The following is a 23,402-nucleotide window of genomic DNA, read 5'->3' as shown; positions in this document are numbered from 1 at the left end:
ATCACCCGCCCCACAGTAACACAGGCTGTTCAATCCTATTAGTGTTATGCTGTAAATATGGGTTGGGAGGATGCATGGGATAAGCATATCTTGACATCGGCTCAGCGGAGCTAGACATTTCTTGAAGGAGAAATTACCACAGTATAGTACTGCACTGATGACACATGAAGAATACTACTCTTCTGTACAAGCTGAGCAGACATATCAGGGTTCTCGGGTGAGTATATCTGCTGGAATCAAACGGAACCATCTAAATATTGGCAGCCATTATTTACACTATATAATTCCAGGATGCTGAATTTTTTATATGTGTTCATCTAAAAAAAGACAATGGCAATTTAGAAATTTCAAATGTTTTTTACTGTCCATTGTCCAGAGCTAATAAACCTTAGTGTTTCAGAGCTCCGTTACAGAAGCTGATAACGGAGCTAAATGGTGTGTGTCACAAAGTACACCAACAGACCCTGACAAGTCTCATTGAGTTTGAATGAGGCCCGTCAGGTTTTAGCTTGATGTCCATTATTTTGCTGAAAAGTTCCGTCATTATAGTGGAATCAGCGAATCGAGCTCCCTATTGGAGCTCCTAGCACTGTTGTGAATGAGGCCTAAGAGAAATAGGTCATCAATATACTCAAATTATAATAAATACACCATCTGTGCAAAGATGTAGAACAGACACCTGTTTACCTAGAGATAAATACACTTAGATCCTTTTTAGGGATTTCTTATAGAGGTCTCTGTAATTTTTTACTTGTTTTATTAAAAAGGTGAATAAAACATTACACCCTATACAATGCGTTAAATGGGCAATGACAGATCCAAAAACGTTTTAAATGTTGTTGCTGATGAAAATTAAAAACCTTTTGTAATATGGTTGTTTAAACATTTTTGAGAATTTAATATAGAAAATGGCCCCAGAAAATCCCGCCACTAGGGGTCCCCATACCTAATGGGACACTAATCAGTCCTGCAGCAACATCAGGCTTGTCCATAAGTCATGGACAAGAGATGAGTCATAGACAAGGCTGCAGGATAAGACACATTAATCACCTTAAAAATTAGATGTACATGGTAAGGATAAGGTACTGAGTAAAATTTTTTTGTGGGATCTGACAGGTACGCTTTAAGCATAACATAGATTCTCTTGTTTAACCCGTTCAGGACCCATGACGTAACGGTACGTCCCGACACCCTGGGTCTTAAGGACCCATGGGCAGTTCCGGTCCCCGCCGTGCGCCGGGCGGGGATCGGAGAGGGATGGCTGCTGAAATCATTCAGCAGGCATCCCGTGCAAATGCCCAGGGGGGTCATTAGACCCCCCCATATCGGCGATCGCAACAAATCGCAAGTGAATTCACACTTGCGATTTGCGCGATTCCGGGTCATTACGGGTCTATAGTGACCCGGTGACCCGGAATGTAAGGGGGATCGCGGGTGTCTAAGACACCCAGGATCCCCCTGTAGCGATAGGAGTGAGGTGGCAGGGTTACCACCCCTCCTATCCCTGCTATTGGTGGTCTAGACGCGACCACCAATAGCAGATCGGGGGCAGGGGGGGTTTACTTTTGTTTTCCCCGTCCTGCCCTCCCACAATAGGCGGGGCAGGACGGGGAAACAACGGGGACCGGCGCCGAAGATCCACTTACCGATCCGGCCAGGCGACGGAGGCTGCGGGCGACGGAGATCGGCGGGCGGCGATGACGTGCGGCTGGATCCGACGGAAGCCGGTGAGTTGCCTAGCAACATCTGGAGGGTACAGTTTGAGACCATTATACAGTGGTCTCTAACTGTAGCCCTCCAGATGTTGCAAAACTATAACTCCTAGCATTCCCAAACAACTGTTTGCTGTCAGGGCATGCTGGGAATTGTAGTTTTGCAACAGCTGGAGGACCACAGTTTGGAGATCACTTTGCAGTGTTCTCTAAGACTGTAGCCCTCCAGATGTTGCAAAACTGCAAATCCCAGCATGTCCTAACAGCAATCAGCTGTCTTGGCATGCTGGGAGTTGTAGTTGCGTACCTCCAGCTATTGCATAACTACTTCTCCCAGCATGCCCATCGGCGATCAGTATATGCTCGGAGTTGTAGTTTTGCAACAGCTGGAGGCACACTGGTTAGAAAATGCTGAGTTAGGTAACAGAACCTAACTGAAGGTTTTCCAACCAGTGTGCCTCCAGCTGTTGCAAAAGTACAACTCCCAGCATGCACGGTCTGTCAGTACATGCTGGGAGTTGTAGTTTTGAAACAGCTGGAGGTTTGCCCCCCCCCCCCCCATGTGAACGTACAGGGTACATTCACACGGGCAGGCTTACAGTAAGTTTCCTGCTTCAAGTTTGGGCAGCGGCAGCTCAAACTCCTAGCGTGAAACTCACCGTAACACGTCAGTGTGAATGTACCCTTAAAACACTACACTACACTAACATATAATAAAGAGTAAAACACTACATATACACCCCTTACACTGTCCCCCCCCCCCCCCAATAAAAATGAAAACCGTATTGTATGGCAGTGTTTCCAAAACGGAGCCTCCAGCTGTTGCAAAACAACAAATCCCAGCATTTCCGGACAGCCACTGACTGTCCAGGCATGCTTGGAATTTAGCAACAGCTGGAGGCACCCTGTTTGGGAATCACTGGCGTAGAATACCCCTATGTCCACCCCTATGCGATCCCTAATTAAGTCCTCAAATGCGCATGGCGCTCTTTCACTTTGGAGCCCTGTCGTATTTCAAGGAAACAGTTTAGGGCCACATATGGGGTATCTCCGAACTCGGGAGAAATTGCACTACAAATCTCCTTTTACCCCTTATGAAAATGAAAAGTTGGGGCTACACCAGCTTGTTAGTGTAAAAAAAAAAAAAAAATTATACTAACATGCTGGTGTTGCCCTATACTTTTTATTTTCACAAGCGTTAAAAGGAACAGAAATACCCCATATGTGGGCGTAAAATGCTCTGTGGGCGCATAACAAGGCTCAGGAGTGAGAGCGCACTATGTACATTTGAGGCCTAAATTGGTGATTTGCACAGGGGTGGATGATTTTACAGCGGTTCTGACATAAACGCAAAAATATAAATACCCACATGTGACCCCATTTTGGAAACTACACCCCTCATGTAATGTAATAAGGGGTACAGTGAGCATTTACGCCCCACAGGTGTCTGACAGATTTTTGGAAAAGTGTTCCGTGAAAATGAAAAATTTAATTTTTCATTTGCACAGCCCACTGTTCCAAAGATCTATCAAACGCCAGTGGGGTGTAAATACTCACTGCACCCCTTATTAAATTCTGTGAGGGGTGTAGTTTCAAAATAGGGTCACATGTGGGGGGGTCCACTGTTCTGGCACCACGGGGGGCTTTGTAAACGCACATGGCCCCTGACTTCCATTCCAAATTTTTTTTTCCTAAAAGCTCAATGGTGCTCCTCCTCTTCTGAGCATTGTAGTGCGCCAGCAGAGCACTTGACGTCCACACATGGGGTATTTCCATACTAAAAAGAGATGGGGTTACTAATTTTGGGGGGTCTTTTCTGCTATTAACCCTTGCAAAAATGTAAAATTTGGGGGGAAGCGCACATTTTAGTGAAAATTATAATTTTTTTTTTTACATATGCAAAAGTTGTGAAACCCCCTGTGGGGTATTAAGGCTCACTTTATTCCTTGTTACGTTCCTCAAGGGGTCTAGTTTCCAAAATGGTATGCCATGTGGGGTTTTATTGCTGTTCTGGCACCATAGGGGCTTCCTAAATGCGACTTGCCCCCCGAGCAAAATTTGCTCTCAAAAAGCCAAATATGACTCCTTCTCTTCTGAGCATTGTAGTTCACCCGTAGTGCACTTCAGGTATACTTATGGGGTACCTCCATACTCAGAAGAGATGGGGTTACAAATTTTGGGAGGTCTTTTCTGCTATTAACCCTTGCAAAAAAGTGAAATTTGGGGGGAAACACATTTTAGTGAAATTTTATTTTATTTTTTTACATATGCAAAAGTCGTGAAACACCTGTGGGGTATTAAGGCTCACTTTATTCCTTGTTATGTTCCTCAAGGGGTCTAGTTTCCAAAATGGTATGGCATGTGTTTTTTTTTTGCTGTTCTGGCACCATAGGGGCTTCCTAAAGGCAACATGCCACCCAAAAACTATTTCAGAAAAACGTACTCTCCAAAATCCCCTTGTCGCTCCTTCGCTTCTGAGCCCTCTACTGCACCCGCCGAACACTTTACATAGACATATGAGGTATGTGCTTACTCGAGAGAAATTGGGCTACAAACATAAGTATAAATTTGCTCCTTTTACCCCTTGTAAAAATTCAAAAATTGGGTCTACAAGAACATGCGAGTGTAAAAAATGAAGATTGTGAATTTTCTCCTTCACTTTGCTGCTATTCCTGTGAAATACCTAAAGGGTTAAAACACTTACTGAATGTCATTTTGAATACTTTGGGGGGTGCGGTTTTTATAATGGGGTCATTTGTGGGGTATTTCTATGAAGACCCTTCAAATCCACTTCAAACCTGAACTGGTCCCTGAAAAATTGTGAGTTTGAAAATTTTGTGAAAAATTGGAAAATTGCTGCTGAACTTTGAACCCCTCTGGTGTCTTCCAAAAGTAAAAACTCATCAATTTTATGATGGAAACATAAAGTAGACATATTGTATATGTGAATCAAAAAATTTTTTATTTGGAATATCCATTTTCCTTACAAGCAGAGAGCTTCAAAGTTAGAAAAATGCAAAATTTTCACATTTTTCATCAGATTTTGGGATTTTTCACCAAGAAATGATGCAAGTTACCATAAAATGTTACCACTATGTTAAAGTAGAATATGTCACGAAAAAACTATCTCGGAATCAGAATGATAACTAAAAGCATCCCAGAGTTATTAATGTTTAAAGTGACAGTGGTCAGATGTGCAAAAAATGGCCGGGTCCTACAGTGAAAAATGGCTGGGTCCTTAAAGGGTTAAAAGGGTGGGGCCTCAAGCATTTGCTATACAGCCAACAAAACCAAAGTTTGACTTCGTAAACTAAGCCTGACTTTCGGCAGAAAAGGACCTCTTGGGCTCTTAAATTTAGTTTTCACATCCCTGAGAGGGATGTGAAGGGAAAGGCTATGGCTGCTGTTATCATAGCAGGATGACAACAAAATGATCTAAATGTATTACTTAGGAAAAAATAAATAAATGTTGCAAGAAACCACGCAGAGAGACTTTTCTTGAAACCAAATGTAAGTCTTTAAGACTTACACAAAAATCATATAGTACTCAATAATAATAATAGAAAGTACAGTGGGGGGAGGTGCCTAAAACTTAAGTTTTATTCTAGTTCTATAAAAAACACCAAATAAATATTCTCGTGAAAACTTTATAACCCAAGATTAAAACTAAACCTGGATATTGTAGCTCACTATAACTAAACAATTAGCAGTCATATATATAAAGTTTGCACTGGACCGCTTGTTATACAGTGCATCACCAAGAGCAACCATATATATGTGGCTCTCAATGCCTTTCTACCGAAATAACTCGGCGTCCTCAGGAGAAACCAATCTTTTACTGAAAATATGGCAGACAAGTAGGTTACCATTCAAGTTTATAACTCACAAGTAGTTTGGCAAGTATTAAATATTTGCTTAAATGTTCAGAGCAATATATTAGCAAGTATTAAATATTTGCATAAATGCCTAAATGTTCAGCGCAATATATATAATATAATAGTTTGAGGACTTTTATTGATGATGCTACAGGTTCAGTGTCTGTTCCATAAGCAGGAACCGTGATGATGATGATCCGGGTATGGCCCTCTCATAGTCCATGGACGAACGGTTCCTTGCCCGGTCAGGTGTTCTCGGATGGAGGGCAACTACCCGCAGTGGCAGGGAGCTGTATTGATACAATGGCTTCTGTGCGCTTCTGGATCAACATTCTGTTCCCATAAATCTAACATCCATAACTTGTAATGTTATTAGTATTTATGGCACACATGCATCTTTAGGCAGCCAGAGTTGCTATATTTTGGGTATTTAGTAGGGATGCACCGAAACTTCGGCTACCGAAAATTATCAGCCGAAAATGCCCTTTTCGGCATTTTTGGCTGATTGAATTTTCCGCCGAAAGATTTGGTGGGCTTGGCAAGTTTCGGTGGACGTGGCTTAACCTCGTCCCGACCCATGACATACATATTCGTCATGGATCGGGTTGGATCCGCGTCATACACGGGAGATGCCTGCAGCAGACATCTGCATGTAATGACAGACATCGGACATAGCTCTGATGTCCGTTATCTGCCATGCCCCGCAGCCCCCTGCTAATTCTTGTAGCGGGGGCTGCTGCTGCATGCGACGATCGGCGTGGCTGGCTATTAACCCTTTAGATCGCCGCTGTCAAAGTAGGAAAGACCCAGATAACTATATTACCTTTCGAAGCCTTCCTAGCAAATTCACCACCTGTTCATGCTGTTCGGCCTTGCCAAGATCTTCTGCCGTTTTGCCATCCTATCAAAGCAAAGCACACATGTAAATATGAAAGCAGTAACTTATAAGTGACAATTCTTCACATTAGACAGGAAGGCTATTATTTTGTTTTTAAATGATTTCCTTACCATAGTCAGTGCTTCCACATTGGCACCAGAGAGACAGAGATAGCGAACAACTTCGAGAATACCGTTGTTTGCAGCAAGGTGTAAAGGGGTACGGCCATACTGTAAGAAAAAGTTATACAAAATTTAAAGCTGACAATTGTTCTCGATCATCACAGACCGCAAAAAAAAATTTGCATCACCTCAAATCTAGTTTTATTCCTCATACAGTGAAGGTTCAATTTACAGCAACAAGTTGGAAAATGAGTGTGGATAAGGATCAGCAATATATTATTAGATTACATTCACTTCTGCTTCACCTAAACCTGGAGCGCAGATAGCTTTTTATATGTAACTTTATGATCCACAGGACATCCATAAACAAGGTGGAGCCTGCCATTCAACTAGTGAATCACTATATTAAAATTCAAGGAAACTCCAACTCAGTTCCTATAGTTAAGACATAACAGGGACAAACATAGGCCTTTGTAGACATATAAACCATTTTGTCACGTTATGGTAAATGTGCAAGTGACCCTTGATACTACAGTAAACATGCACACACACGCACGTACACTATAACTGCTAGCTAAAAGTATGCTTCATTTTCAACACACAAAACACAAGAAACAATGAATTTACATTGATGCCCCGTTCCCTGCAGTATCTGAGAGCAAGGCCAAGCAGCAGTACCAGTTACAGCCACATGGATGTCACTGTGTCAGGTACTGTAGTGAGGGGGGTCATGGTGTTGCTGTCCCTTGGTCCTTCTGCTGCCCCTTGGACATTCTAGAATATCCCTAACATGAGTCTTTATTGTAAAGTCTTGTAAAACTCCCCTGTCTTGACAACATGGTGAGAAGAAAAGAGGACCTGACAATAGATATCTATGCTGGGTCAAAAGGAAACTTTATGTAAGATATGTATTGTTTTACAATGAACGCTTGATGCTACTGCATTAGCTTTTAACTAGAATTAGTGGTCATTCAGCTCACCTTATTAGTAATATCCAAATTACAGTTAGCTTCACAAAGTGTCATTACAATAGAAATATTGCCATCTTTGCAGGCGACATGCAATGGGGTGTTACCATGACGATCCTGGAAGTCTACATAACACCCCTGATTGATCAAGGATTTAACTACTTCCATCTGACATCTTCGTACTGCAAGGTGCAGGGCTATGTGCCCGTCCTGAAAGAGGGGTAAATGAAAATTGGTCAGCTCATTTCAATTGGATTATGATGGAAAGATATTTAGCTACTCACTAATATTCCATATCACACTGTTCAGACTTCTTTCATAGAATCAAGTTAATAATTTTGTAAGGTTAATGGTCCTGAAAATTATCTAGAGTTCTAAAAGCCTGGCAAATCATCAAAAGGTGTATCATGAAAGGCTTAGTTGCTTTCTTGAAACAACATAATATACATTGTTATGTAAATATTCATGTGGTGGTCACCACTAGGGGGTCAGAAAGTAGTTTTATTCTGCCTTCTTTACCCTTGTTGATCCAGAAAAAGCTGAAAATATTGTAACATTTTGCATTTTCTTTATATACGGTAGTCTTTTTTACCAATGCTAGGTATGCACAACTCTGCACTATTAGCTTTACCATTATATGATTTACTTTTTTTTACCTATAAAATATCATAAAAAAAGTAAAAAGTATTGGGAAATACTTAGCTAACACTTTGCCACATAAAAGTATAAAATAAACACATACTAAACAGTGAACAGACACACACAACAACAATAGCAACAAGACGATTATAAACCATTACGCCTATACAAAGCACAACTTTAAAAGGACTTCTGGGAAACTTCTTAAGAATTCCCTTTACAGTTGGACCAGGCCATAATTCTGACAGAATGTCCATAGAACCTTGACATGTGGGTTCATTGCTTGTAATTCATTGCTTATAAAGTGCATTTGTCATCTTTAAACTAAGGCCTATGAGATGCCCTTAAAAAGGAAAAAAACATCTACAGTAAATATTACAAAAAGGCATCCAACTCATGACATATACAAAATACAAAGATTACCAACAGAAACTATTTTTAATAAATAGGTGCTAAACAATGCATATATTTGTCCACTCAAAATATGTAATTTTAAAGAGGACCTGTGGCTGACCCGAAAAATGTAGCTATTACAGTCATTTATTAGCTTGATGTGCCCTGCTCGCACACCTTTTACAGTTTTTTGATAAACATTTTTTTTTATTGAGATATGTAGGTTTATAGTTTGTCTGACAATTTAGGGAATCAGTCAGATGGGCATGAACTTTATTTTAATGATGGAGTGAATGTCGGGTGATAAGTAGACTGTAAAAAGGTGAGTGATCAGGGCACCCTAAGCTATTTAAAAATAATGTCATCTAAATTTTTGGGGGTTGGCCACAGATACTTTTAGGAGCATAACTACAACCATGATCCAGTGGCAGGATATCTATTTAAATTTCCTGCAACTTCGTAACCTGAGACTTGCCCAAAGCTATAGCAATAAAGATATGGATTTGCCTGACGTCCCATAGACTTACATGGAACTTTAGATAAATCAGTAAATCATCATCACTGTAGTCTTAGGCTTTAAACAAATATCCTGTTGCCAGAGTGTGACTGCAGTAATGCTTCCCATCTCATACTGAATGCTTATCACAAGGGTATAAGATGAAGGGTATTTTAACGTAAAGAAATCGTATATCCTAGCCATATGCCATCACGTTAGAAGATGGGAATAATCCCTTCAAGGGAATCTTGCTAGTGGCTGCAGACATCGTTAAATAGCTGTAGTTGTAGGAAATTAGAACAACACGGCTGCTTCCTTCCAGAAACAGTGACATTTTTGCCTGCTTATGGAGCTCAGTCTGCTTCACTTGAATGTGGCCGACTTGTAGTACCAGACACTATCGACAGACAAGAGTGGCGCTGGAGAGCAGAAATGTTTTTCTAATCACACTCAACCTTCTATATGTAAGGAAAGAAGTGATTATAAGCCTACAAAGTAGTGTGATTTACGAACATGACATGACCATGCAGCGTACCATTTTACCTAAAAGAACCTGTCATGTCACCATTAACCCAACAGATAGCAATGTAGAAGTAATGACAGCATGTCGCCGCCAGTGTAATGGCCTAATCCAAAGATTATCAGCTCTCCGAGACTGTCATTGCTGATAAACTGGTCATGCAGGAGATGCTTTGCACATGTTTTGCATGCTTGTTTAAGTTCATTCTGAAGTCTCAAAACAGGTATTATGAGCATCTGTTCTATCCAGTAAGTACACCAGGTGGTTGTAAGTTTTCTAAAACCCACGCACAAATGACAGACAGGTACACTGACATTATCTGTCTCATATGACTAGCAGACAAAATAACATAACATATTCCAGAAAATCCATGTTCCATGCTAAAAAGTTAACCAGTTTATGGCCAAAATTTGGAATCTATTTTATGGGCAAACTACTATATGGACACAACGTGATGATAACTATTTTGCGACCAATGTCATTATTAAGCTATGGAAAAATGTAGCTGTCAAATAAATGAGTGTTTCTGAATTAGAAGTAAGTCATTTCATTCTTTGGCAAAACTGCAGCTTCACAATAAGTCACATGTCACTGGCTGCTTACTTCAGTAATACTAGACAGAATACAGCATTATATTAGCAGAGGGAACCCTTCATTTGTAAGGGTGGGGATTTGGAAATTGCCATAAACCAGAGGCTATATTTTACATTTTTATTATCAAATCATGTAGAGAACCTAAAAGATTGTAATTCTATCTAATTATTCATCCATTCACATTATAAGAAATACTACTCTGCACAGTACTGAATAGGTACAAACTGCCAGCAAGGCGGCACAGCGTTTACATCCCACTGACTATCCGCTCATATATTTTAATGTTTTACTGCCAGGGTTTAACAATGAGGAATTGCAGGTTTCTAACTGCCGATAAGGTATCGGAGATGTTTTTCATGGACATAAATGGCCCTTGAGCGTCTGTGTGTGTAATTTGTGACAACGGGAATCATTCACCTTGTCTGTTGCATCAAGGTCAGCTCCATGTTCAGTCAAGCATTCCACAATATCATGGTATCCTCTTGCTGAGGCTGTCAGGAGGGGAGTCTCTCCTTCCCGGTTACGAATGTTAACATTGCAGCCAGCCTGGCACAAGGCTCTGGCCACAGGATAGTAACCATGCCAGGCAGCACAGTGTAGAGGTGTCTCTTCTTCCTAAAAGGGGCATACCATACCAAAATACGATAGTTAGGGAATTCAATTCCTATAACCCAATTACACTTGGCAAAAGTTATAAGATTACCATAGCGCTGGTACCCGACACATAATTAGCATCAGCACTGTGAGCAGTACAGTTCACAATAGAAGTGGTGCGGCACTGCTAGTGGTGTCCTGGGGTGTAAGACGGCAGATGGATGCTAGTGTAGCTATGTTGCTGGAGGTGGTGCTCAGATAAGGCAAGCAGTATACAGATCAGTCCATGAGGAAAAGAAAATATCGTCACTCACCAATTCAGCTTGCAAGTCTTCTTTATTGAAGCATACTTACATATAGGGTACAGAAGAGAAGGGTAGTGGGGGGATAGTGAAAGGCGACCGAGCTCCTGTTTCGCATGCTTGGCGTGCTTCGTCCAGCCATCCATGATGGCCGGACGAAGCACGCCAAGCATGCGAAACAGGAGCTCGGTCGCCTTTCACTATCCCCCTACTACCCTTCTCTTCTGTACCCTATATGTAAGTATGCTTCAATAAAGAAGACTTGCAAGCTGAATTGGTGAGTGACGATATTTTCTTTTCCTCATGGACTGTGAGCAGTACCATTACTCTGGAGGGAATGTAGATGGAGAAGAGAAGTAATGGTCCATATATGAACAGTTACTTAACATATACAGGCCATATGTGACAGTAACCTCATCCAAGCTTTCCTGAAGAGGTAGATATCCCACTATTTGCCTATAAAGTGGGATACACAAGTCAGGAGTTCTCACAAAGAAAGCCTCCAACAGAAGACCAAAACGTGATGTATATAAGATGTTTATCCAGCTTTTTTTTTTTTCTTTATAGCAAGTACACAATTCACATTTGACATCAAAGTGTTAATTTTGTTGCTGAACATTCTGAATTCATGAAACATACCTTAAATACATGACAGTAAATGCTTATTAGTGATGGCATATGTTTTCCAGATTTATCACCGTTATCCACCATCCACACTCCATCTCTTCAGCTGACAGAACACACCGGTGCTAGGAACACTCGGAAACGCGTCATATTCATAGACGGCACTGTATTTCCGAACGGATTCTGCAGAAAGGATTGACATGTCAATTCTTTCTGCAGAGTGCAGAATCATAATTTCAGTGGCAGATGTTTCCGCCACAGAAATTCTGCTGTGTGCAAGTTGTAGCAGAATTCCTATCAAAACAAAAAGGAGTCTGCTGCAATGGAATTTCTGAGCAGAATTTTTCGACGGACTCCGCTCGGAAATTCTACTGTGTGAATATGACCTTGGTGTTGGTTTGATGTTTCAATCGGTACATCCCATTTTATTCAGACAATATCTTAAAATTCTGTCACAAATTCTGTCTCACCCCCCGTTTCTGGCCATTTGTTTCATTGTGCTTTAGCAGTTTTGTTATTTGCATCAGATTTTACACACAGCTGGCGCAGAACAACCAGCAGCTTTTGGAACACTCAGTGCCGCAATTTCATCTTGAAGGAGTTTTATATAGCTTCAGCTTTCTTCTTGGGGTAATGTTTTTATTTAAGGTACATAAGCATTTTGATTTGCATTTTTCAGACTTGTGCCAATATTTAGAAACATAGAATGTGTCGGCCCATCTAATCTGGAAAAAATCTCCTCAATTACAATAATGTGTATGACATGCGTTCCGCCATTATATTGTCTTCATTTGTTATGAAATTTAACATTTTTAAAAAAGAACATTCTGGGTGAACATCCTTTCAGTGCAGGGATTCAATTATTATTATAATTTTTTTTGCCAGAGGTGATATTTTATTTGTGTGACTTCGGTTGGAGATGGTAGGAGTGCGTGTTGTGCCTGTATAGCTATTCACATGACAAGTCACTTACTGCGATACAGCTAAATGTAGGCATGTATTATACAATTATTTCAGAACTCGTGCAGCACATTATGTGCCTCACATAAAAGCTCTCTGTGACACAACCGGATTGTTTAAAGCGCTGCAAGAAAGCTAAAAGACATTTGCGTGGAGAATGTTTTGTAAAAAGATCTCCCATGTTTCTTTCAATAGCATATAAAAGCATCACGTTTAGCTCAAGGTATCTTTTCGTGTAGAGCAATTTGTAATGTAAATGGCCCATGTCTCCCACTCAAGCTGTTCTTAGCCCTGTATATAAGCAGAAATTGACAGCTGATATCTCATACACAGTACTGATCTAGAAAGTGCACTCTCTCTCCAACCTCCAAGGGGCAATTGTAGACACAGAATTTATCAGTGACAGCTTCATTGACGCGAAGGTGTAGGAGGAATATCGTTAATGTATATTAAGGTTCACTCTTTTGCTGCCGGGATGTATACTATTAATGTTATACAATTGGTTGCAGATTTAGATCCGTTGTATGACAGACATTTATCAAGCGATTTAGTAAATTTTTTTACTAAAGATGTCGCACAAATGTCGCACCAGCGACTAAGCAAGTTTTCCAAAACGTAACTACGTAGTAATAATTTTAAAATGGACTACGGGTAGTCTGGTATTTATTAACTGCGACAGTCGCAACTGCGCAACAAGGTTAAAAATTGACTAAATTTACTCCAGCTCAAAGATTGAGCAGAAAAAGCTACTACCCACCTGCGCCGCACATCTCCCATCTGTCTGCTACCTGTTGCAAGACTACAACTCCCAGCATGTCCATACAGTGAGGGCATACTGGGAGTTGTAGTATTGTAGCGGGCAGACAATGTGCGGCGCGGGCGGGTGGAAGACAAGGGGGGGTGGGGTTATGTACAGCAGTGTCCCCATCCCCATCATTATCTTAGGGTAGCGGGGATAGAATCAGAGGAGCCCGGGCGGCTGCAGAGTGATGCCAGCCCGGGCTCCTTTTAACATACCTCAGCTCTGCCAGATGTTAAAAGGAGCCTGGGCTAGCCACACTTCAGCTGCCCGGGCTCAGTTTACTATTATCTCAGCAGCGCCTGGTAAGGAGCCCGGGATGACACAACTCAGCAGCCCCCCCCGGGACTCCCACAGCCGGGCAGGGAGATGTGTAGATGCCGTCCCTGCCATCCCTCAGCACTGCGGTACACGCCGAGAGATGGCAGGGACGGCTTCCGCACATCTCTCTTCCCGGCTGCAGTGTTATGTCAGCCCGGGCTCCTTACCACAGCGCAGCGGAGTTTGGTGTAATTTCATATTTCCCGCTGGGTCCCGTGTCACGTGACCCGGCAGGAAATATGAAATTACAGTGATTCTTCTATCACTGCAGCCAGGGAGCGGAGCACATTACCACCCGCTTCCCTGGTTGGCACAAATACAACTCCCAGCATGTCCTTACAGTAAGGGCATGCTGGGAAGAGTTGTAGTGGTGGGTGCGGGTGTTTGTCACCTGCCCCCAGCAGGAAAACTACAGCTCCCAGCAGGCCCTTACAGTAAGGATATGCTGGGAGTTGTAGTCATGTGGTGCGGGAGCTTGTCACCCCCCCCCCATAACTCCCAGCATGTCCTTACTGTAAGGGCATGCTGGGAGTTGTAGTTGTCACCCGCCCCCCTACAACTCCCAGCATGCCCTTACAGTGGGGATATGCTGGGAGTTGTAGTCATGTGGTGCGGGAGATTGTTTCCCCCCACACTACAACTCCCAGCATATCCTTACTGTAAGGGCATGCTGGGAGCTGTAGTCATAGGCGAGTGACAATAAATGTATTAACCTATTTTTCTTTTTTTTATTTCTCATTTCAGATCCGTGTATCCTGTGGACTACTTCGGATTCGGTGGACTGCTTCGATGACCAGAATTTTTTAAAAACTGTTTAATGTTAATAAAATGGTTAACGAGGGCTTGTGATTTTTGGGAAAAATTTTTTTGCAACTTGTTGTGTTTTTTTTTATTTACTTGACAGGCTTAGTAGTGGAAGCTGTCTTATAGACGGAGTCCATTAGTAAGCTGAGGCTTAGCGTTAGCCACAAAAACAGCTAGCGCTAATCCCCAATTATTACCCCGGTACCCACCACCACAGGGGTGCCGGAAAGAGCCGGTACCATCAGGCCCGGATCGTCAAACATGGCGCTCCTGGGCCTAGGCGGTAACAGGCTGGTGTTATTTAGGCTGGGGAGGGCCAGTAACAATGGTCGTTGTCCACCCTGGTAACATTAGGCTGTTGCTGCTTGGTTGGTATCTGGCTGAAAATAAAAATAGGGGGGACCCTATGCGTTTTTTTTTTGTTTTTTTTTAAATTAATTATTTATGCAAAAAAAAAAAAGAAAAGATTCCCCCTATTTTTAGCCAAATACCAACCAAGCAGCAACAGCCTAACGTTACCTGGGTGGGCGAGGACCATTGTTACTTGCCCTCCCCAGCCTAAATAATGCCAGCCTGTTACCGCCTAGGCCCAGGAGCGCCATATTTGACGCTCTGGGCCTGTTGGTACCGGCTCCTCCTGGCCCCCCTGTGGTGGTGAGTACCGGGGTAATAATTGGGGGTTAGCGCTAGCTGTCTTGGGGGCTAACGCTAATCCCCGGCTTAGTAATGGACTCTGTCTATAATACAGCTTCCAATACTAAGCCTGTCAAGTAAATAAAATAAAAAAACAACACGTTTAAAAAAAAATTTATTCCAAAAAAAAAAACACTCCCCCAAAAGTCCTCATTAACCATTTTATTAACATTAAACCAAAAAAATGCTGATCACTGTACTCCCCTGAATCTAAAGTAATCCACAAGATACACAGATCTGAGAAGAAAAAAAATGAGTAAGTACATTTAGGGGAAAAAAAGCGGTAAGAAATGTAAAAAAAAACATTTTTTTTTTTATGTATGCTAAATGTGGGTTTTTGCTTATGTATGCTAAAAAAAAATGGTATTCAAAAGTAATTTATTGGTTTTTGCTTATGTAAGCCAAATTTATCAACCCACCATGATAGTATAATTAATGTGTCATACATAAGCAAAACCAAAAGCAAGAAAAAAATGCCTACAGAACTTGCTTACCAAAGCAACGATGATAAATGTCCCCCTATGATTATATATTAGGCTGAAAAAGGGGAAAACCATTTCCTATTACATCCCTCAAGTCTCTTAAAGGGGTACTCCGCTGCTCAGCGTTTGGAACAAACTGTTTCGAACACTGGAGCCGGGAGCTTGTGACGTCATAGCCCCACCCCCCATGACATCCCACCCCGCCCCCTCAATGCAAGTCTATGGAAGGGGGCGTGAGTCACGCCCCCTCTCATAGACTTGCATTTAGGGGGTGGTGAAGTCATGATGGGGCGGGGCTATGAGGTCACGAGCTCCCGGCATGGGCTACAGCGTTCGGAACAGTTTTTTCCAAACGCTGAGCAGCGGAGTACCCCTTTAAGGCTCTGTACAACCTTGTAGCTGCAATGTACAGACCCCTTAAGTCCCCCTTGTTCATACAATGAATATTTTAAGTGAATTTCATGTCATAATCTGCATCTTATTGAGATCTACAACATGGGAGGCCAGCAGCATATCAAACCGCAAAACCACAATGAAAATCCGAGCGTCTGTCTTTGTATTTTCTTTCAAAAATTGATTTTTTAGATTATAAAATATGTTGTGTGAGCTTATATTTCTGTTATGCCTCTGATTTCAAATGGAGGCCTACAGAGTTTATGTGCTAGGTAAAAAAAAAAAAGTCATAGCATGTTCCATGAGATGCCGTACCTACAGGGGTATTCTTCCGTTCTAGGTGAGAATATTTCCACTCATAAGCTTTGTGTGTTACTATAAAGGACAAGTGCCTCTGTTATGTTCACAGAGACAGAGGCCCCCATTACACAGGTCGATTGTGTTGAATAGGGCCAATGCTTGTTTGCTGGCTGATCAGGTCTTTTTGACCTGTAAAAAATCTGTCCGTCAGCCGCGAATCTCCCAGTGTAATAGGGGATGGGCAGCTGACACTCGAACTCAAGCCGTACAAAATCAGAACCAGTCTAACAGGGGCTTTAGAATCTCCAGATGAGAAACATCTGGGGCTGGCTATTACTGGAACTAGAATTGACTCACTTAACATCAATGGTCAAACATCTTAAGAGTTGCCTGGAGTAGCAAAAAGTTTTAAAATGTCCTGTTTAATAGTAGGACACAGTCATATGACTGCCTGTCCAACCAAAAGATAGTAGTATGGGGAGGGCTCACTTTTTCTGTATACAAATAACCCGAGCAGACTAAACAAACACCCACACCTAGATAAAATCTACACTACATAGTGTGGCGGCCAGCGGAGGAGCTCGCCAGTGTTTCTATGGGCATCTTGGGGCTATTTTAACTAGACATTCACTATACCACCAACAGTAAGATCTATTGAATAGAGACTATACATTTCTTCTAGATGGAGACCTAAATATAAAAGACTTTGAAACGTCTGCTACTAGTCCCAGCATGCCCTATAACTATTACTATAGGGCATAACTATTACTGAGGATTTGATCTATCTGGAGCTATATTTGCACCATTAATTGGTGTGGGAGGACTACAGATCCCAGCCTACCCCAGATGAATTAAGGACATATCTGTTATAAGCAGCAATCAATATATTTGTTATTATATTTTATTTATTATATATAATAAATTGGTATTCAATTAAGTTTTATCATCGTATATTTTATCTGTAGATCCTGGAGGTGAATCATAAGGGCCCTGTGACTACACTATCTAGCTTTGAAGAGTTTTTATTAATAAATTTGCATTTAAGATTTGATATTTTATTCTATATTTCTTTACATAGTCCCACTATAGTATTATACTTATTTTTAGAGGAATAAATTAATACCCCTCATATTTTATCTGACCTCGATTTCCACTAACCTTGAGTGCCAAAATCTTGCTACTGCCTGTCCAACCAGTAAGTGTGGCCAGGTCACTGTGCAGCAGATGGAATCAGTGAAATAAATAAGTATACATGAAATGCCTTCCAGACATGCTTACCTTATCCTGAATGTCTGGATTGGATCCAACGGTGCACAGGTACTGTATGACTTCTACGTGACCGTATCGAGCTGCCACATGAAGGGCGGTTTCTCCTGACTAATATATAATGATATACATAGAAAAGTTTTATAAATGGAGGCAAAGACAAACTTATGCAGAAGACTGCTTAGACCAACAGTTAATGCAACCTACTGTAATACCTGGTTATGAGGCACATTTTATCACACAGATTATATAGAAAGAAGGTTAACCAGTGAAAACAATAAATACCCCCACTGCTTTCATATTATTTCCATATTTAGAATGTACTGAATTAAACAAAGTCACTACAAAATGGCAAAACAAAATAGTTCTTGCTTGAGCAGAAAATCTATACGAAGTGAATATAACAGTTGGTAGATAGTTTCCTTGAAGAGGTTATCCAGAAAAATTCAGCTATTATGCCGAGCTGGCGCAATTAAAATAATAAACTTTGACTTACCTTCTATACCCAATGGTGCAGGTATAACTCTCCCATACTTCGGTGCAGTTTTCTACCTGCTTTTGGTACTGGGCCCAGCGATGTCCCGCCTCAGCCTGTGATAGGTATGTGATTTATGGTGACCGGATCCACGAAGAAGATTGGGCTCAGGCTTAATACTTTACACTGCCAATCAGCCTATCAATGACTGAGGCAGGACATCTGAGCTCAGAGTGACTAGTCAGGCACCAAAAGCAGGAAGACGACTGGGACCGGCGGACAGGAGACAGATACCAGAGGCAAGTTAAGGTTTATTATTTTAATTGGGGCATCACTGGCATAACAGCAAAATAAACATTTTTGTCAGATAACCCCTTTATACCATTTCCTAACATATAAGGATGGGTTCAGGTGATACATAAAAATTTGCCACAGATTGCACCATTGCAAAGGATAGAATCTAAAGTGAAAATACGTGATAACAGTAAATCCTTACCTTGTCTTTAACATCTAGTGGACATTTGTTCTGATGGAGGAATTTTAATGTCTCAACATGACCATGCCGGGAGGCCCAATAGAGTGCATTGGATCCAGCCTATGGGAAAAAGAAACCATTAACAGAAACACTAGTTTTATTCAGCCATAGACCCTCCTTATACTTTTCTGATCTGCTACAAATATATTTATTAATTGTGTAATAAATGAGGAAACACAGACCTTATCCTGCACATGAATATGTGCTCCACGCCTTATAAGCAATTCCAGCATCTGAATGTTTCCACAACCAGCGGCTATTAAGAGTGGAGGGGTGCCATGCTGAAACACAGGGATGCAAAGTGAGAAGAGCCAAGAAACAAAACTATAGCAGTTACAGCTACAGCAGTTTACTATTAAACGGAAAGAACTGGTTTTCTAAAACAGGTAAAAAGCAGCTATTGTAAGAAAGAAACTGTAGGATAATCTGTTCTAATATGCATACACATACTTAGCGGTATATTCACACAAGGCAGTAATAGCATTTAGCATTAGCAATAGCAATAGCATTTTCCTATTGATTGCATGGAAAATATTCTGAATTACATACAAATAAAACCTCTAAAAGTTAGAAGTGAACAGGTTACCTTGTTTGGCTGGTTAACATCATAGTTTGCCAGAGATCCCAAAAGATGCTGTAACCCAGGAACATTGTCGTCATTGATAGCATGGATGATGGCCTTCATAACAAAGGAATCCTCCTCGTCCTGCAATGCCAGTGACATTGTTGAATTTAGTGGTCCTTCTAAATATTGGTTCACTTGAAATTTGTTTAGTGAAATAAGAACAAATGTGTATTGTAAACATAAAAATACTTTTGTCTTTAGTGACCACTAATATACTGCCCCATTATGTACAACAGATTTTGTACTCCTAAGAATGGAAAGTACACTGATTGTACACAGGGCCACGAGGGTAGTACTGGCCATAATGCCATCAGGGGCTCAGACCACTTTTTTTTTTTTTTTTTAAATAAAGTGGCCGATTGCTGCCACTACTGGCCTCTTATTCTCTGTTTTTAGCAAACTGTGGTTAGGAAAGGGCAGTAAGAATTGGGTTGGTTAGGAAGGTGTGACATTAGGAAATACATTTTATAAGGAGTTTCCCAGGCATTTAACATTGATGAGCTATTTACTAGATAGGCCATCAACTTCTGATCAGTCTGATCAGCGGAGTGCAGACACCCAGCACCTCTGCGGATCAGTTGTTCAGAAGAGCTGCGGCTCTGCCATGTACACATTAGGGGAGAAATCTCAAAACCTGTGCAGAGGAAAAATTGACCAGTTGCCTATAGCAACCAATCAGATTGCTTCTTACATTTTTAAAAGGGCCTCTAAAAAAATGAAAGACGCAATCTGATTGGTTGCTATGGGTAACTGGTCAATTTTTCCTCTGCACATGTATTGATAACTCTCCCCAATTGTGTAGTGGTGGAGCTGGGTTACTGCAGTGCAGCTACCAATGAGTTCCCAAAATGTTCTGTGCGTTTCTGTACGAATAAAGATTCTTGGGAGTCATCTTATACGCTGTCATGTATACATGCTCGCTTTTCCCTCTTTTTAACAGTTTTATCACATAAAAACTGGGACATAAATTACACTTACACCAATTTTCAGGTATGAAAAGGTTAAAATGTTTGTGCTGTGCTTGCCTTGCCAAGTGAACGGAACGTATTGTAAATAGGTTGGGGCTTTGCTAGAAGTGGGCGTGGTCTCCCACCCCCACAGTGTTTACATCAAAGAGATGTACATGTTAACTGAAATCTACACTCGCTCCTAGCTGGCATACATTTCAGCCTGAGGTGCATGGGAAGCTCCAATTAAAGATTAGCATGTAAAACATTGGTATTTAGTAAATCTGCCTATAGTTTGTACATGTTTTACCACGTTAATAACATTAAGTAGCTCATGGTAAAACTGTATGTGTTTTTTGCCCAGGTTTTAACTACTTTGTGTGGTAATAAATCTCATTAGTCAGTAGTTGAAGGTTTTATTTAGAGCTGCCGGACAGCACGTTACTAAAAGCAAAGAAATGTTTACAGAAAAAACACCACAATTCCAGTAGAAAGCCATAGAAGACATGAAAATCATATACTATGAGGATGTGGAACATTCATAGGGGCTTTTTATATGGCCATAAGAGGGAAGTGATAATTGAACAGAACAAGGAAGTGTCTGGCTTCCGCTTTACATCAATTACAGAAATTGTGTTGGAATGGTTGCTGCTAAACTGCGATCCCCTTCTCTGATGTCAGTATTTAGCAATTTATCTTGGATCTGGATTGGCGTGTTTTGGCAGAATTTTAGGGATATCTTATCTAACAATCTTTTCTATATAGATTTTAGGCAGTGCATCTTTACCAGTTGGCCTGAATCAATTTACTCTGTTTACAGTAGTAAAACTATGCTTTAGCTAATGCCATATTTTAGTTTCATCTTTTTGTCTTCACATCTGAGCTTCTGTCCACTTTTTATGGTTAGAAACAGCGGGGGTAATAGTAGTAAGATCATCTTCGATCAACAAGTCATGGTGTAGTTTAGCAACATAATTTGAGTGCTGTACTGTGCAGCGCAACTTATCTCTTGTCAACATACAGTAAAGCAGTGATCTAGAAGTTTTGGTACATTATGTTGCATTATTATTATTTTCATTATGATTTCATGTATGTATTGAAAATGTCTGTATATGTATATATATATATATATATATATATATATATACACACACACACACAAAGTATATATATATATATATATATATATATATATATATATATACATAGAGTATATATATATATATAATTTATTTATTGAGCACATTATTGTTACTATGCTCTATTTTTAAATATAATGAATATGTGTTTTGATGTATTTATTGTGTATGTATGTTTACAGAAAATATACATTTCATGAGCATTTTCTAACCATCATGCAGCCATCCCAGTATTATTCCATCATTTTAGATGAAATGCATACATAAACCTAATAATGCCATTTGTATTTTATTAAATAGGTATCAATGTTGTGCAATATTCAGACCTCCCCCTGGTGGTGATCTGGACCCCTGTATTATGCCTAATTTTCAGCTCCCCTGTGCATGCCCTGGATACCAGGTACTGGCAGAGATTCTGGCCGGCTGTCGTTAAGGGCGGAAACACGTCATCAATGTTGATGTGCAGACTCCTGTGATGCCTCCCGCAAGTCCACCAGCATGGTGGGCCAGCAGCATGCACCACAGTAATGGACTGGGTTAGTTAAAGGGGTACTCCGGTGGAAAACTTTTTTTTTTATCAACTGGTGCCAGAAAGTTAAACAGATTTTTAAATTACTTCTATTAAAAAATCTTAATCCTTACAATACTTATTAGCTGCGGAATACTACAACGGTAATCATTTTCTTTTTGGAACACGGAGCTCTCTGCTGACATCATGACCACAGTGCTCTCTGCTGACATCTCTGTCCATTTTAAGAATTGTCCACAGTAGGATAAAATCCCCATAGAAAACATATGCTGCTCTGGACAGTTCCTAAAATGGACAGAGATGTCAGCAGAGAGCACTGTGCTCATGATGTCAGCAGAAAGCTCTGTGTTCCAAAAAGAAAAGAATTTCCTCTGTAGTTTTCAGCAGCTAATAAGTACTGGAAGGATTAAGATTTTTTAATAGAAGTAATTTACAAATCTGTTTAACTTTCTGGCACCAGTTGATTAAAAAAAAAAGTTTTCCACTGGAGTACCTCTTTAAGAAAGGTGGCAAGCACCTGCACCAACCCCTCTCCTGATGAAGAGTCGAAACATGTGTTGAAGAGGTTAGTGGCGTGCACTCACAGGGCCAGAAACATGTCCCAGACATGTCATTATTATAGTGATTTTTGGAATATCGCACACATTGATGCTTTAGTGTAGTAATGATATATTTGTGACACATGTATATGGTAGACAATAGGAGGTTGTTGGTAGTCATGTGATGCTCCCCATCTGATCTTTTTTTGAGGCTGCTTTTTTTTAAGGTAGGTTACTTTAGAATGGGAGGGCTTCTCTGTTGCGTTCTGTATATTTTGGACCAACTATTGTGGTTTTGTATAAATATTGCGTGTCAGTCTTATGTAGGTTTTATAAGTGACCAGCTTTAGTGATTGAGAAACAATAGAGATTACTGCTGGCATTCTGGTAGGTTTTGCATTTTTGTTTAAAAAAAGAAATGTTCAAAATGTACAATGTGAACCAACCATTTAAGGCAGTATTCCCCAAACGTGGAGCCTCTAGCTGTTGCATACTGCAACTCCCAGCATTCTCAACCAGTCTTTGGCTGGGAGTTGTAGTTTTGCATCAGCTGGAGGCTTCCTGTTTGGGAAACACTGCCATAAGCAAGGGGTTACAGTTAAACAGCAATCTATATAGTTCACTGCTTAACTATATGTTGATGAAAGAGTTGAATTGTGCTGCACAGCATGGCAACTTAACTCTTTCATTGCTTGGTCGGCGCATAGCACTCAGCCCAGTAAAAGGTAACAATAAAGCAGTGATCTATAAAGTTCACTGGTTTACTGTATATTCTTGCTGGGCAGAAGATATACAATGTGTATCTCCTGCCCAGCCTGAGCTGTACCCATGGCTGTATAGCTGTGGGCACAGAACAGCTATGCTTGGAGCAAGGACAGT

At 40.8% G+C, this 23,402-nt stretch overlaps 1 protein-coding gene across 1 annotated transcript in view; it reads right to left on the bottom strand.

The window, feature by feature from the left end:
- The window catches only part of DAPK1 (death associated protein kinase 1), a 147,138-nt gene that overhangs the window by 23,702 nt on the left and 100,034 nt on the right, over positions 1–23,402 (bottom strand). The window contains exons 12-19 of the mRNA XM_056524552.1: positions 19,331–19,450; positions 18,927–19,025; positions 18,706–18,804; positions 17,747–17,845; positions 10,614–10,811; positions 7,567–7,764; positions 6,596–6,694; positions 6,411–6,488 (exon numbers count right to left, since the gene is read on the bottom strand). Of these exons, the coding sequence (XP_056380527.1) occupies positions 6,411–6,488; positions 6,596–6,694; positions 7,567–7,764; positions 10,614–10,811; positions 17,747–17,845; positions 18,706–18,804; positions 18,927–19,025; positions 19,331–19,450 (990 nt within the window). The remainder of the gene's footprint in view (positions 1–6,410; positions 6,489–6,595; positions 6,695–7,566; positions 7,765–10,613; positions 10,812–17,746; positions 17,846–18,705; positions 18,805–18,926; positions 19,026–19,330; positions 19,451–23,402) is intronic.

This window comes from Hyla sarda, chromosome 1 (genome assembly GCF_029499605.1).
Source record: "Hyla sarda isolate aHylSar1 chromosome 1, aHylSar1.hap1, whole genome shotgun sequence".
Taxonomy (NCBI): domain Eukaryota; kingdom Metazoa; phylum Chordata; class Amphibia; order Anura; family Hylidae; genus Hyla; species Hyla sarda.
The sequence above is the reverse complement of the archived record's forward strand: the minus strand, read 5'-3'. Positions and strand labels throughout refer to the sequence as shown.